The 16,034-nt window shown below is 38.7% G+C and overlaps 1 protein-coding gene across 2 annotated transcripts in view; it reads right to left on the bottom strand.

Annotated features, from left to right (window-relative positions):
• Nucleotides 1-16,034, bottom strand: part of ITGA6 (integrin subunit alpha 6) — an 89,124-nt gene that overhangs the window by 4,958 nt on the left and 68,132 nt on the right. The window contains exons 17-25 of one of the 2 annotated variants that reach the window (XM_070731761.1): nucleotides 14,854-14,933; nucleotides 14,610-14,687; nucleotides 14,416-14,518; nucleotides 11,177-11,350; nucleotides 7,715-7,816; nucleotides 4,591-4,701; nucleotides 4,411-4,506; nucleotides 3,160-3,285; nucleotides 2,371-2,500 (exon numbers count right to left, since the gene is read on the bottom strand). In XM_070731761.1, the coding sequence (XP_070587862.1) occupies nucleotides 2,393-2,500; nucleotides 3,160-3,285; nucleotides 4,411-4,506; nucleotides 4,591-4,701; nucleotides 7,715-7,816; nucleotides 11,177-11,350; nucleotides 14,416-14,518; nucleotides 14,610-14,687; nucleotides 14,854-14,933 (978 nt within the window). In that variant the 3' untranslated portion in view covers nucleotides 2,371-2,392. The remainder of the gene's footprint in view (nucleotides 1-2,370; nucleotides 2,501-3,159; nucleotides 3,286-4,410; nucleotides 4,507-4,590; nucleotides 4,702-7,714; nucleotides 7,817-11,176; nucleotides 11,351-14,415; nucleotides 14,519-14,609; nucleotides 14,688-14,853; nucleotides 14,934-16,034) is intronic. The other variant, XM_070731762.1, reaches the window with a different exon arrangement.

Here is a 16,034-nt window from a genome sequence, read left to right as displayed (position 1 = left end):
ATTTTAAATTCACAATGTTTCTCCTACCTTTCAACCCATTTGGTCAAAATACAGACTGTTATTTCTAACTCAAACTTGGCACCTTACTGTATAACTGTTGTAGCAAAGACTTGGTCAGAGAAATAAATTTTGATCAGTTTGAGAAATGTTTCCAACTAGAACATTATGGCTTCTTTACACATAAAGCAGCAAAAGAAAACAGCTATTTCGGCAGTCCAAGTACAATGCACATTTATATCTATGCATTCAAGGTACACACAACATTAGCCAGCATGCAATAGGCAGTCTTTAGAGAAAGAAATGCAGATCAAAGTAAGGATAAAATAAAATGAAAATTCTGTAGTAAACTTCCTTATAAATTGAAAATTGTCTTATATTGGAAAGAGCAACCACAGCAGTAAAGATTTTTGGCATGCATTTGTGTTAATAAAGCTATTACCTGCTCACTACAAAAATAAAATTATGTCTTGCATTTCAAAATACAGTCCGTACCTTACTGAAACGCATCATTGATTCACAATTATGGACAACAATGGTTAAACTTTAAATACAGATGCTTAAATCTAGAGGTAGACATAGTTATAACCTAGTTATAAGGATTCTGTATATAATGTCCGAAATCCTTCATTAAATTTAATAGAACTTTTTTACTATTGGATAGGATTGGGTTAAAATAGAAAATTTTAAATGGTGATATGGTTATTTAGGTGCATCCATCTAAAGGTTGGACAGACTGCCCAGATAGCTTTAAATTTATTCCATTGATTTGTTTCATTAACCCCTTTTATGAAAGCTAGAGTTGTGGTTTAAAGTTATAACCCCAACCTTCATATTCAGACACTTTTGTGCTGCTTTGTCCTTTAAAAGGTAAATGTTCACACAAATAGTTTTAAGGAGACTCAAAGACTATTTCAACCCTAAGTATGAACATGCTGTTATTAGATACGACAGATGGAGTTTACTGGGTGTCTGGTTGTTTGTTAGGAAATGACAATTTACCTGAGCACTTTCTTTTCTGGGAAAGTGCTTTCCTCATATCACTGAAGGTCTGCTAGTGAAGAGGTCCCCAACCCCTGGGCCATGGACTGGTACCGGTCCCTGGCATGTTTAGGAGCCAGGCCGCATGGCAAACCCTCCTGTAAACTGTGTGTGTGGGGGTCTAGATTGCATGGTCCTCTCCCACCCACCACCCACCCCCAGTCTGTGAAATAAAAATGTCTTCCATGAAACCGGTTCCTGGTACAAAAAAGTTTTGGAACTGCTACACTAGGGAATCCCAATATGTTATAGGAGATTTAGGAACATCCTCTAAGAAGGACCAACAGTTTACTCGAGTCACACACCAGTCTTCCAAGAGTCCACGGAGAGGGGCAGCATACAAATCAAATAAATAAATAAATAAATAATAATAATAATAATAATAATAATAATTATTATTATTATTATTATTATTATTATTATTATTATTATTATTATTATGTCAATACAACACAGCAAACAAGATCACTATGCTGGATTTCATATTTCATCACCAGTCGGGCGCTTCCCAAGCACCTAAGACTGAGTGATGTAGCGGCGAATTATGTTTGCCGATCCCAGTAAAGCGGCCTTTTGCAATTGACAGATGGAGATTTTGTCAATTCCGATGGTTTTCAAATGTCCGCTGAGATCCTTTGGCACTGCGCCAAGCGTGCCAAGTACCACTGGGACCACTTTCACTGGCTTATGCCAGAGTCTTTGCAGCTCGATTTTTAGATCTTCGTATTTCACTAATTTCTCTAGCTGCTTCTCCTCAATTCTGCTGTCCCCTGGGATTGCGATGTTGATGATCCATACTTTCTTTTTATTATTATTATTATTATTATTATTATTATTATTATTATTATTATTATTATTATTATTTGCTTGGACATTAGCTGCTGGCAAGTTGATTTTCTGGAAAAGCTTGTTCGAGTTTCCCGACTTCTCAAGGAACTGAGCCAACATTCTTTGGAACAGAGCCACTAATTTGGCTTAACACAGGACTTTCCTCCTTATTTTATTTTTTTTTAAAAAGGCAGAAGAGGTTTCCAGAGATGTGTTTAGTCTCCTGGACCATGACTCAGCATATTTAGGACTGGGATGCCAACCCTAAGTAGAAAGTGTCCAGAATGGGAGGGGAAATGCATAAGTAAACAGTAGTTAAGAAACAACGGACAGAAGGGTTGGCATATTCGTGCACCGAGAAAGATTATTCTAAGGAATGTAAGCAAGCATTAATAAAAAGAATTGATATTTTGAAACGAGGCAACCAGCGGAACAAATGCAGCAAGCTTTGAGTCGTTAGCCACCGCAACCAACCTGCAGCTAATAAATTCAAAAAGCAATTACCAATTACAGAAGTGGATCAATACTATGCATCAGAAGTAAGCCTCTCTTTATCAGATGGCTGAGTATGGATCTCAGCCTTGTGATATGTGGCATCAAAATGATCTTTCTTATCTCTCTTGAAGAAACCACACTATAAGGAAGCAAGGCACTCGGTTAATATTAGGGACTATTGTGGAAAAAGAAGAAAAAAAGATTGAAACAACTCAGCTGTACCTAAATGTTAAAAATCTCTCTTGTAAAGTAACTACAAAAGGCTTGGGGTTATAATTTTCCCTTTACAGCTAACTCTTTTGTCGCATGCTCTAATGTTTCAGTTATGAACCTTGAATAGTAGCTGCCAATAGAAGGGCAAATCTTTTTAATCATTATGTTGAGACTGTGAAATAAATACATAATGCTTGTCAGAGCAACTAGGCAACAGCTACTTTTCTGTAAAAATCAGATCTTGATCTTAGAGACAAGCATTATGTGAAACATGAATAAATGTAGCTTTGATTCAGTATTCAATATTACTTGGAAAAAGCTTTTTGACTGTGCCCATGCATAAAAGATGCCCAGGGAACTTAGTGTCCTAGTTCTTCAATGAATTTTAAAACCTGGATGCTGACTAACATTAATAGCATTGGCACAGCAATTCTATTCATCTCTAGGCAAAATAAAGTTCAGCTGAGTTTATTGGGACTTCAAGTAAATGTATATAGAATTGAAGATTAAGAGTTCTCTGCACATTTCAAATAATTTCAAATAATTAAATAGGAACAAGAAGCATGTTGATAAAATATAACTCACCTTCCACAATAAGAACACCAACAAAGCAAGCATTAATAACCCAGCGAGAATAGCAACCAAGATGATCCACCAGGGAACTCCTTTATATAAAGCTATTGTTTTTGCAGGAAAAACAGTAACTCGTATCTACAAAAGAAACAGAAAATGATGTCATTACACAGGGAAAAATTAGCCAATGTGCTACGATATTGATTCTACATCTGCGCTACAGCACTCAATGTTTTTCGTCCATTTTGTTGTTTTTATATGTGCTGCATTCTTCATTTCAGTAAACTGGGCTCTTGATCCTGGTAAGAATTATAATCCAAAGATTATAAAAATCAAGTACCCAAACATTTCAAGTATCAAGTAGAGGCTCCCTTTTAATTACACAATATTTCAGTGCAAAACTATTTTCAAAATATTTTTCAATCCCATTGCAAACTAGAAGAACTATCCTCTTTCACTACATTTACTTCTTTGAAATCTGCACATTCTTGTTATAATCTATGGGAGCTCATCTTTGAAATGTATTAAAGCAGAGTTTAGAAAGCAGAGAAAAATGTAAAGGGGAAGCAATTTCAGGATTTCCAGGGAAGACACAGCGATCTGAAGGTGTCTGTGAAAGTTAAGCCAAAAAGCTAATTGGGATTTGGATTTTAGAGAGCTATGAACAGACTAGAGGTTCAGATAAATTTGGAATTTTGAAATCTTTACAATAAGATTTTAGAATTTTACATTTTAGTAAAGAGCAAACAGCTTCTTGGGGACAACATCTGTTTTAGTTTTTGGGAGACATAACATAGATAAGCAGTTTCACAATTTAAACAATGAATTCTAAATGGACATAAAGATTTTAGGTAGAGGGGAAAATAGCTTTAGCTTTTTTAAAAAACCTGGATTTTGCAAGCCTATTTTAGGGTCTTCACTAGAGATTTCCTCCTGAAAAAAGTGAAAAAGTGTGCCACTGATCTTGGCCATCGGGGTCACTCTGAAGAAGACTTTAAGATCACTTTTTCTTTTAAGATTGCTCACTATAGATATGAAACATTTTACTCATTAACAAGAACAATGCAGAATCCTTTGCCTCTCCTAAACCAGCTCTGGAAATTATGAATTTCTAAATGCTACTTGAGGAAAGGGGTAACTGACCAAAGTGTTTTCCAGGTTTGGATGTGCTGTTCTATCCCACTGAAATGGTAGTTAGGTAGGATTTACAGTCAATGATTCACAGTTATGACAGCCATAAGTAGAGAAATACTGCAGACTCACATTCGTAGCTTCATTTGCCAACTTGACGTTATCCGCAGCAGAAATGCCAATTCTAGCTTCAACGGGAATCACTAGATAGTCCATTTTATAGAATTCCTATAGGGAAGGAAAAGAAGCCTTCTTTAGAACAAATACAAGAACTCAGTTCAAATCTGTGTAAGAGAAGTTTATGGAATCTACCTCTAGGAAGGTGCTGTTCCACAATCTTGAGCGCAGTACTACTACGGCTTTACTGTCTAAGCCTTGCAAGGAACATGTTATGTTGACACAGTTTGCCCCTTGGTTGCATTCCTGTAATTAATACACAGAAAACTTTTTAAAAAAAACTTAATTCAAAACAGGTATACTGTAATATTTTTTTTTGCAAGGTTAATGTAGTCCTATGACACAGCACCACCCACCCCACCAAAAAACAAATGGAAAAACATTGATAGGGCAATCCTATATTGAGAGGAAGGAGGATATCTTTATGAAAAAAGAAGGTTTTTATCCTATTTTCCCCGTTGAGTTTCTTACGGCTCACATCATGGCATGGGTTCCAGTCAATGCGTATCCAGGTGTTCATGGATGGCCTAATTTTGCTGCTTGCTTGGAATTTATGGCACAAGAATACTGGATCCAAACTATTTGCATTCTGTTGCTGCACATCCCATTTTGCCCAACCGTGAAGACCACTGACATCAAAGAGACAAGAATGGCAGGACTTCCCATGCACATAAGGAGGCCTAGGAAAATCACTCCATTTTTGGGCATGTTCTCATTAGAACTAAGCTATTGCAGCCATAGAGGTCCCAAGTTTATTTTAGTGCTGCTGCTCTTAATCACCTGGTTGGATAAAACCCCACTTTCATTAATTTCACTAAATAATAAATCAGTATATGTGTGTATATATATATATGTACATGAAGGAGGCTGGGGGGTTATTTTCATAAAACATATTTCCATGTATCTATCTGCCTTTAAAAAAAAATACCAATGGTTTATTTATTTATTTTGTCTCTTTGAGTCAATACTGATTCCTGGTAACTATCCGAACAAGTCCTTAGCCAGTTTCTTAGCAAGATTTTTGGAAGTGGTTGGTTCTTGACACCTTCTTAGAGCTGAGCAAAAGTGATTGGCCCAAGGTCACTCAGTTGTCTTCACACCTAAGGCAAGATTAGAACTCACTGTCGCCTGGCTTCTAGCCCAGTGACTTTAACCATTACATCAAAAGGCTCATTCCAAATGGCTATCGGTAGCATTTACATGCTTTCTCTTCTTTTTTTTTGAAATATTTTTTTTGAATTTTTTTGAAAGGACAAACAAAGACACACAACATTGAACATTCAAGGAGCTGCCATTGCTCCGCTTATCTTAGAAGTCTAACTACTACAAAAAATAAAAACCTAACTATAGTCAAATCAATAGAAAAATAATATACATTTATATTAGATATTTATTAAATTTGACTCTATATGTTAATTACTTTGTCTGTAAAATACTTATTAAAAACATATAATATAGCAAATAGCATGTCTAAATTTATTCTACTGTAAACCTTTTTTAAACTATTAAATTCTAATTTATAAAATTTCAAAACTACATTCAAAAAGTTATAAATTCTTGTTACTTTAATTTGTAATATTATTTTTAAAATTCCACCATTCATACAATTTATTCCATATTTTATAATATTCTGTTTCTACTTGATTATTCAAGCGTTTTGTCATCATATCTAATTCTACACATTCCATAATTTTTTTAATAAACTTCTGTGTCCTTTGGTATTTCCTTATCTTTCCATTTCTGCGCAAATGTAATTCTTGCCCCAGCCAATATATGTATTATTTATTTATTTAGCATTTACATGCTTTCTCATATGTTTCAAATTGTCACTGACTAGAATTTAGATTTCAATCAAGCATTGTATGTACTGATCTGAGAAAAATTATGACGCCTTGAAAATTTGCACCATTAAGCCCTGGCACCTTCTTTCACATGTGGTGGTTGTACCCTGAAACTCAAATGAAAATAAAATTCACACCAGAGCTCTTCTTGTTGGGAATCTTTAAAAAAGATTACAGCAAAGGTATAAAGTATTTAATACTACATGTTACGACTGCAGCGAGAATAACATTCGCACAAATTTGGAAAAATAGAGAAATCCCCTCAGAAAATGCAAAAATTTAAAAAAATTACGAAGAGGGAGATTGTGATCCCCTTATATAGAGCGCTGGTGAGACCACATTTGGAGTACTGTGTTCAGTTCTGGAGACCTCACCTACAAAAAGATATTGGCAAAATTGAACAGGTCCAAAGACGGGCTACAAGAATGGTGGAAGGTCTTAAGTATAAAACGTATCAGGAAAGACTTAATGAACTCAATCTGTATAGTTTGGAGGACAGAAGGAAAAGGGGGGACATGATTGAAACATTTAAATATATTAAAGGGTTAAATAAGGTCCATGAGGGAAGTGTTTTTAATAGGAAAATGAACACAAGAACAAGGGGGCACAATCTGAGGTTAGTTGGGAGAAAGATCAGAAGCAACGTGAGAAAATATTATTTTACTGAAAGAGTAGTAGATGCTTGGAACAAACTTCCAGCAGACGTGGTTGGTAAATCCACAGTAACTGAATTTAAACATGCCTGGGATAAACATATATCCATTGTAAGATAAAATACAGGAAATAGTATAAGGGCAGACTAGATGGACCATGAGGTCTTTTTCTGCTGTCAGACTTCTATGTTTCTATGTGCTGAAATGGATAGGCTAACAATAGAGTTAAGGTGTCAAAAAGATTCAGAGTACTATGAAAAGTGGGAACGATGGTACCAGTGGATCGATTTTAGGAAGAAGAAATAAGATTATGGTTAATCTTAAGAAGTAGCAGAAATATAATATGTAAAAAATGTAAATAGAATGTATAAATATTTGAAACAAGGGCGGAAAGAGCAAAAGTATTGGGATTGTGAATGTAATTATATAAGAAATGTGTACACCAAAGCAAAATTACTAAGGTATTGTTTTATTGTTTTTAAAGAAAAGTATTGGAAATCAATAAAGTTTATTAAAAAAAATAAGATGCCCACAGACTCTTGTGGTTGTTTGAAAATTTTAAATATGGGTGTTTAAAACGCGCTAAGTGTAGTTTAATAGGTGTACTTGACAATCGACTGCATTGAGTAGACTTAAATCTTAAAGAAACAAAGCAAATCTGGAATACTTACTATTTTGGAACACATGCCTTATTTCTGGTTCCAAAAATAAATATTGAGGGGGAAGTTGGCAAGGCAATTTGTCACTGGTTAAATAAATGCTTACCAATGTCTTATTCTTTCTTCTTTCTGTGAAAAAAGAAAAGCTTTGGCCACCGTCTGTCCTCTTCTCTGCAACTTCGCGCTTTATCCGTGAATTTTGAGTCCGCTAGAAATATGAATAGACATACAAACGTTGTTAACATAAAGCATGTTACGGATAATTTAAAAAAATAGAACAGCAACAACAGTTTAAGGCAGATTTCACTACTGAGTTCTGTAGCCAAGTTCACAAGCTTTTATTAAGTTTCCATTTCAATATAAGTTTTCAAAAGTCAAGATTTTATTTGGAGTGCTAAAGCAGGGTAAACGGCAAAAGAAGTATCGATGAGACACGTTCTTTCAGGTAGCTCAGTCCTGGGTTATGAAGAGCTTCGCGAACTCTGGAAATAAGTACACTGGTAGCCTATATCAGTGTTTCCCAACCTTTTTTGAGCTGCGGCACATTATTCACATTTACAAAATCCTGGGGAACATTGAGCGGGGGGGGGGGCTAAAAATGTTTGGACAAAAAACCCTCTCTTCCTCCCTTTCACCCTATTTCTCTCTCCCTCCCTCTTTCTTTCCCGCTCTCTCTCCCTCCCTCTTTCTTTCCCCCTCTCTCTCCATCCCTCTTTCTTTCTTCATTCCTTCCTCTTTTTTGCTCTTTCTCTCTCCCTCCTTCCCTCCCTCTTTCTCTCTTTCTTGCTTTCTCTCTTTCTCTTGCATTCTCTCTCTTGCTCTCTCTTTTATTCTCTTTCTCCCTTGCTTTCTCTCTCTCTCTCTCCCTTGCTTTCTCTCTTTCTCTCTCTCTTGCTTTCCTTCCCTCTTTCTCTTTCTCTCTTGCTTTCTCTCTCTCTTTCTTTCTCTCTCTTTCTCTTTCTTGCTTTCTCTCTCACACATACTCTTTCTCTCTCTCTTGCTTTCTTTTTCTCTCCCTCTTTCTTTCTTTCTCTCCTGCTTTCTCACACACACACACACACACACTCTTTCTCTCTCTCTCTCTCTCTTCCTTGCTTTCTCTCTCCCTCTTGATTTCTCTCTTGCTTTTACTTCTCTCTCTTTCTCTCTTGCTTTCTCTCCTCCTTTCTCTCTCTCTCTCTTTCTCTCTCGTGCACCACACCAGCAACAGAGAGAGAAAGAGAGAGAGAGCGGAGAGAGTGGAGGGTGGCTTGCTGGTCCGCGACCCCCTGGATCAGCAGCCCCGCATGGCCCCAGCACGGACTCCGCCATCGCCTTCACCTAAGAGGCAGCAGTCACATTCACCCCTTCGCCCTCCCAGGTGTCCATGGCGCTCAGCGCCCGGCCACGCGCTGCCTCCGCCTCCCAGTACCCTGCCTGACTGCTACCTGCAGGAATGGGTGGTGGGGCGCCACGAAGGGCGGCGCTTGAAAGCCACCACGTAGCTGTTGTTGTCATCACGGCACAAAGCCACACAGTCCCGGATCGCTAGCTTCTCCAGCCAGCAAGCCAGCTGCCTGGGAAAGCGGCGCGCTTTTAAAACACACGTTTTTCAAATGCGCCGCTTTCCTAGGCAGCAGACTTTGCTGGCCGGAGAAGGGAGCGATTCAGGTCTGCGTGGCTTTGCGCCACTTCAAAAATTTCTGCGGGGGGGGGTTCCTAATGGCTGTGCGGGCGCCCGCCCGCACAGCTTAGAAGCAACAGTGGCCGGTGCCCTCCCACCGGGCCCCAAAAGCTCACGCCATCACCGCTAGGGAAGCTCCAGCCAGGCCGGGCTCGCGGCACACCTGACCATGTCCCGCGGCACACTAGTGTGCCGTGGCACACTGGTTGGGAAACACTGGCCTATATAAATATGTTGTGGGTTTACTTGCCACAAGCAAGAAGATGGAACTTGTTAGGATAGAGGGTGATTAATAGAATGCATACAGAATTTATAAAGCAAGGAGTATGAAAATGCCACAGGTTATTTATACACAAGTATAGCCTTCCTCAAGAGAAAGAAAGGAAAACTTTTCTACCCATATTCTTCATTTCTAATTCAAACAGATACTGTAATGCCCGTGATGGCGAACCTATGTCACACGTGTCACAGGTGGCATGTGGAGCCATATTTGTGCACGCCAGCCAGATGCGGAGGCTCTGGGAGAGCATTTTTGGAATCTGGAGGGCTTCCAGAGGGGCGGGGGAGGGCGTTTTTGCCTCTGGAGCCTGAGGAGGGTGAAAAATGGGCCTACCAGACCCACTGGAAGTTGGGAAATGGGGGAGTGGGCAGGTCATGTGTGCATGTATGGGGTGCATGGGGGGGCATTGTGATAGCACCCGTGCATGCACTTTGGCACCCAAGGGAAAAAAGGGTTGCCATCACTGCTGTATGCTATCCTTTCCTGCATTTCAGAAATGCATGTATGTATTTTTATTTTATTTGTATCCAATCTTTATTTTACAAATAATTCAAAGTGACAAATATATCCAACACATATCTTCCTATTTTTCCCTCTAACAACACTGTGAGTGGGTTGGGCAGAGAAACAATTACTGGCTTTCTTGGCTAAAGTGGGACTAAAAATCACTGTCACCCATTTTCTAATCTGGTGCCTTAACCACTAGACCAGTGTTTCCCAACCTTGGCAACTTGAAGATATCTGGACTTCAAATGCTGGCTGGGGAATTCTGGGAGTTGAAGTCCAGATATCTTCAAGTTGCCAAGGTTGGGAAACACTGCACTAGACCATACTAGCTTATTCCTGCCATTGATAATCAAAGGCAAGGCTATGTGTGTAATTTCAAAGTTTATTTGATCACCCCCCAAAAAGGAAATAATCTTGTTTCATTTCATTTCATTTCATTTTATTGGATTTGTATGCTGCCCCTCTCCGTAGATTCGTAGACTACGTAGACTCTCCGTAGACTTCATACATTCCAATTATGTGAAATATCAGCAGACGTGCCAAAATGGTGTGCTAAAGCAGTGATTTTCAACCTTTTTTGAGCTGCGGCACATTTTTTATATATACAAATCATGGGGCACATTGAGCGGGGGGGGGGCTAAAAAAGTTTGGACAAAAAATTCTCTCTCTCTCTCCCTCCTTTTTGCTCTATTTCTCTCCCTCTTTCTCTCTCTTTCTTCCTTCCTCTCTCTCTCTCCATCCCTCTTTCTTTCTTCCTTCCTCTCTTTTTTGCTCTCTTTCTATCTCTCCCTCCTTCCCTGCCCATCTTGCTTTCTTTCTCTCTCTCTCTTGCTTTCTTTCTCTCTCTTTCTCTCTTGCTTTCTTTCTCTCTCTTTCTCTCTCTCTTTCTTTCTTTCTTTCTCTCTCTCTCTTTCTCTCTCTTGCTGAGCGGCACACTGGTTGAAAAACACTGTGCTAAAGAAACAGGCAAAGATCCTGAGGTGCTTGAGGTCTTTAAGCAAATATCCCGAGGTCTTTATTCTTCAAGAAGCCGAGATTGAGCAACCCAATCACCAATGCCTTAGAAATACCACAGAACAGCCATTTTAATTGAATAATATGCAGTCACGCTCATTTACCTGAACATTCAAAAGGTTTATTTCATTTTGAGGAGTACACTGTAATGCTCCTAATTCCTTCGAATGGATGGAAACCAAATAAAGCAACCACTTGCCTCCTCTCAGTTCTTTCGGCCACATAATTTCCAAGAAGGTTGTACCAAATGATTTCAATGGCTTACCTAGGTTTGTGATCTGTCAGAAACAAAATGCATGCATTTGCTCATATTCATTAGTAAATAAAACCCTTAAAAACTATTGTATAATTAAGTAGAATTTATGACGACAATGTGAAAAATAAATTCCAATCACTTTTTGTATGTAAAGAAATGTCAACCAGAGCTAAGGAAGAAATTGAAACTTATTGTAAATAATATAACCCCCTAAATGGTGGTGGGGTTTTTATTGGTGATGGGCACGTCTTCTTTTATGTATTTTTTGTTTGTTGTTAATTTAGTAAATAAACCAATAAAAAAAATTAAAAAACCTATTGCATAAAATAAATGCAAATATTCGATTTGCTGTGAATGTTGTTTTCTTTTTCTCAATGAAACTCTCATTGCAGCCTTCTTCCATATAGTATTTTCCAAATGTCTAGTTCAGGTTGCTCAACTTCCAAAACAATCACTTTCAGTGTGAGTCCTGATACATGACCCATTTTATTTACTGTATTTTTCAGACTATAAGACGCTACGGTGTATAATACGCACCAAGATTTCCTAGAGGTAGATACATTTTTCCCTCCCCCAAAAGCACTTTGCAGACCTCCCAAACTCTCTGTGGACCCATTTTCACATGGGGTGGACCTTTAGGAGGCCAAAAAGGGCTGTATTCAATGTATAAGATACACCAACATTTCCATCCTCTTTTAGGGCGGGAACATGTGTCTTAGACTCCAAAAAATACGGTATTTTACCTGCATCTTTGATTTTGAGCAAAATCTAACAATTAAAATCACTTGAATGTATGATATTAAAAACAATTGTTTTTAATAAACAGCTTGATGGCACCTGAGTCCTGGGGACTAGGAACACCTGAAATTAATATTTCTAGTGATGTTTATGACTGATAAACTTCAATAATTTCGTAGTTCTTCTATTTATGGCACACAACTCTGACACACGAAAGATTCCTGCTGATGGAAGAAAGTTCCTCTAACTTTATGTCACTCCCCATTCCTTTTCCTTAAATCCAATAATTGTCTGGAGCAGGTTTATTACAATGTACCATGAACCAAAAGGGAAAAAAAGTATCCCTTGTCTCATTGCCATCGTGAGAATCCTGTAGTGATCATTCCTATCATGGGAACTTAAAATCTAAGCCACTACATTCTCTGTATATTTACTGTGGAATGAACTCTCATCTCACTCAGATTCTTTATCATCATCATCATTATGTTCTCTTCCCCCACCCCTTTAACAGCATGTGTATACTACCAAATTAAATAAAACTGGATGCAGCATTGATGCACACCCTAAAGATGGAAATATGCATCTTTACAAATGATTTGGGTAAATGCAATTAATTAGAAGACCTAAGAAGATATCAAGAACCACCCACCTATCAAGAGATGATTGTCAATTATAAACAAACATAGCTTTTTAATGTTATCAGATATTGTTTCTTAATCACTATACAGTTTGGGATTTTCCCCATCCCTAACCCTTCAAATATTTCTCAGGAATATGCACTTAATGGTACATCTAAAAAATGTGAAATAGTTTGAATATAAAATGCAATGGTTCTGAGTATCTTATTTTATCTTTTGTTTTTTAGTACCCAAGTTTACTGGTTGATATCAAACAATGATATAGCTATAGCTCAGGTGTGGATTGTGTTGTGAGTGGTCCACGAAGAGCTCAGTCACAGATTCTGAGGAGGATGAACTGAGTCTGTCTTGGTACCCTAGGCCAGTGTTCTTGACAACTGAGTCAGAGAGTGAGAGTGAGGGAGAATGGGAACCTGAGAAACTACCAATTATGGTAACGTCTGACTCAGAGGAGGAGGGGGACATTGGGGACCAGGAGCCCCTATTAGATGCCAGGTAAGAAGATCACAAAGCAGACAGGAATATCTTTATGGGAAGAGTTCTAGAAGGTGAATATCTCTATGAAAGAAAGGTTAGACATTGAATACAATGTTCCCTCTAATTTTTTTTCGGTGTGGGCGGAAAAGTATAGTGTCTGAGCGGCAGTCCCCTTGGGCGACATAGAAGTATAAATAAATAGATAGATAGATAGATAGATAGATAGATAGATAGATAGATAGATAGATAGATAGATAAGAAAAAAAACCTTCTTTTTTATTAAAAGAAATTAATAATTTAAAAAAACCAAAATCCATTACTATTAAAACTAAAACAACCAGCAAAACCCAAAACATAACTATTAATAAATAAGCACTCTCGGCAAAGGGACTGCGAGAGAGGCGGGGCAGGCGTTCCCAAAGCGCTCGGAGCAGCTAGCGGCCGGATGAGAAGGACGAGAAGTCGCCAACGCTGCTGCAGCCACTGCTGTGGGAGGAGCCGCGCCCCAAGGTGGGAAGTGGAGGAAGAGAAAGAGAGGTGGATCGGGCGGGCGGGGGGCAGCGGCGAGAAGCCAGGGGCGCGAGGGGGCTGGAGGTGCTGGGGGAGCGTGGCTCCTTGCGCGCCCTTGAAAAAGGGTGCACAGGGGGTGTTTTGGAGTGCGCGGGCGTGCAGGCGCACAGCTTAGAGGCTACAGTGATTGAATATCTGTAAAAAACAGTTGACCACACCCAGACAGTATATAAGTGAGGCTTTATGAGAAAAGAGGTGTGGAGATTCAATGTTTATAATGATGGAGGTCCTAGATCTGGGGTTCTAGAAATGCTTTGCTGACAAACTGCTGTTATCCCTTTAAGTTCATCATGCAGAGATGCCGCTGTCTGAGGAAAACCTGAAGATTGGTGTGTGTGTGTGTGTGTGTGTGTTTGAAGGACATTAGAACATTGAGGAATGTCTAAATTGGATTGGGCAGGCCTGGGTCATTGTCAGTTCAGCAACCCAGGCCACCAAGTTACTAATGGTTTTATGGAATCAGTCCGAACCAGCAAGAACCCACCTCTGCTATAGCCACAGCTGAACATCTGTACATTGGTTTTTGCCAGAAAAGCAAAGGCTAAGTTCTCCCTAGTGGGGATCTTTTAAAAAATGCCATTGAGATACTATGTGTGAAATTTCAAGTTTATTTGACCACTAAAAAGGAAATAAGCTTCCCCCCCCCCCATGTATGCCAACTTACCCTGAATTCATGTTCAATTAAACTACCGATCTCATCTTCAGATTTCATTGCACTTTCCCCAATAATATTACCTCCAAAATACACCTGGGAAGGTTTAGCAACCCTGTTGTTAAAAAAAACAAAAAACAAATATACATATGAAAATGACTTTTAAAAGGGGCCATTTCCAGCACTGATTTCTAAAGGACACTCACCCTGTAAGTGACAAAAGTAGTTCAATAACAACTTTAGCTTTTGCAGTAATTGGTTCCAAATTAGTCTGATTGCTTGTCCTGCAACAAAAATAAAATAAAATGATATTTTCAAGGAATAGTTAATTATTTTCATGTTATAATGTAGATGCGTTCACAACTTATTTCATGGCCATATCTAAGTATTAGAAACAAAGTAGGAAACATGATAAATCCAGTTATTTTTATTTTTTTTAAAAAATCTTACGTGTCCAATTTCAGACTGATATCCAGCTCTTTCGTATCGACATCAACTTTGGTTGTACTTAAAATCACATAAAATGTAACCTAAGAAAAGGAATAAAAAGAGTGATGACGATATTGCAAGCATAAATTTTATATGCCATAACTGGTTAATCTCCTGGGGTTGATTAAAATCAGACACATAACTGACGTACTGGTGGCGGTGTCTTACTTGTTGCTGAATTTTACTAAAGCCAAAGGGACGTTTTACAGTAAGTAAAACGTGTGTTTTTTAAAACTTTTTTAAATATTTAAATTTATTTGAATCTATTTGGATTTGTACGATTTGTTTATGCCTGTTGTGAGCCGCCCCGAGTTCACGGAGAGGGGTGGCATACAAATCTAAATAATAAAAATAAAAAGTATTCTATAATTTCTAGCTTTTCAACATTATGTATCCCCCCCTAATTCCCACTTTTTGCTAACAAAAATGTGTCTTCTCTTTTAATATTACTTTTATGATTTCTGCCATACATAAGAAATAAGGAGTAGATGCTTTGCTCAATTTCTGATACATTTGATCATACAGAGAAATATGGTTCTACTTTAATTTTTAAATTCAATCAATTAATGAGGGGATAGTATCCAGGTAGTCCTGGACTTAGAGCCTAGAGCAGTGATGGTGAACCTATGGCACGGGTGCCACAGGTGGTATTCGGAGCCATATCTGCTGGCACATGAGCTGTTGCCCTAGCTCAGCTCCAATGTGCATGTGTGTGCCAGCAGCAGATTTTTGCCTCACACAGAGGCTCTGGGAGGGTGTTTCTGGCTTCCAGAGAGCCTCCAGAGGAATGGGGGAGGGATTTTTACCCTACCCCGGCTTCCGGAAGCCTTTGGAGCCTGGGGAGGACAAAATATGAGTCTACTGGGCCCTCCAAAAGTTGAGAAAGTGGCCATTTCCTGCTTCCAGAAGGCCTCCGCGGGGTAAGGGAAGCTGTTTTTGCCCTCCCCAGACACTGAATTATGGGTGTGGGCACTCACACAGGTGCAATAGTGTGCGCCCACTGACTTAGAATCTCAATATCCTTTTTGTATCGTAACAACCAAAACTGGATGCAGTATTCCAAGTGCGGCCTTACCAAGGCTTTATAAAATGGTATTAACACTTCACATGATCTTGATTCTATCCCTCTGTTAATGCAGCCT

The sequence above is a fragment of the Erythrolamprus reginae genome, chromosome 1 (genome assembly GCF_031021105.1).
Source record: "Erythrolamprus reginae isolate rEryReg1 chromosome 1, rEryReg1.hap1, whole genome shotgun sequence".
NCBI classification, from domain to species: domain Eukaryota; kingdom Metazoa; phylum Chordata; class Lepidosauria; order Squamata; family Dipsadidae; genus Erythrolamprus; species Erythrolamprus reginae.
The sequence above is the reverse complement of the archived record's forward strand: the minus strand, read 5'-3'. Positions and strand labels throughout refer to the sequence as shown.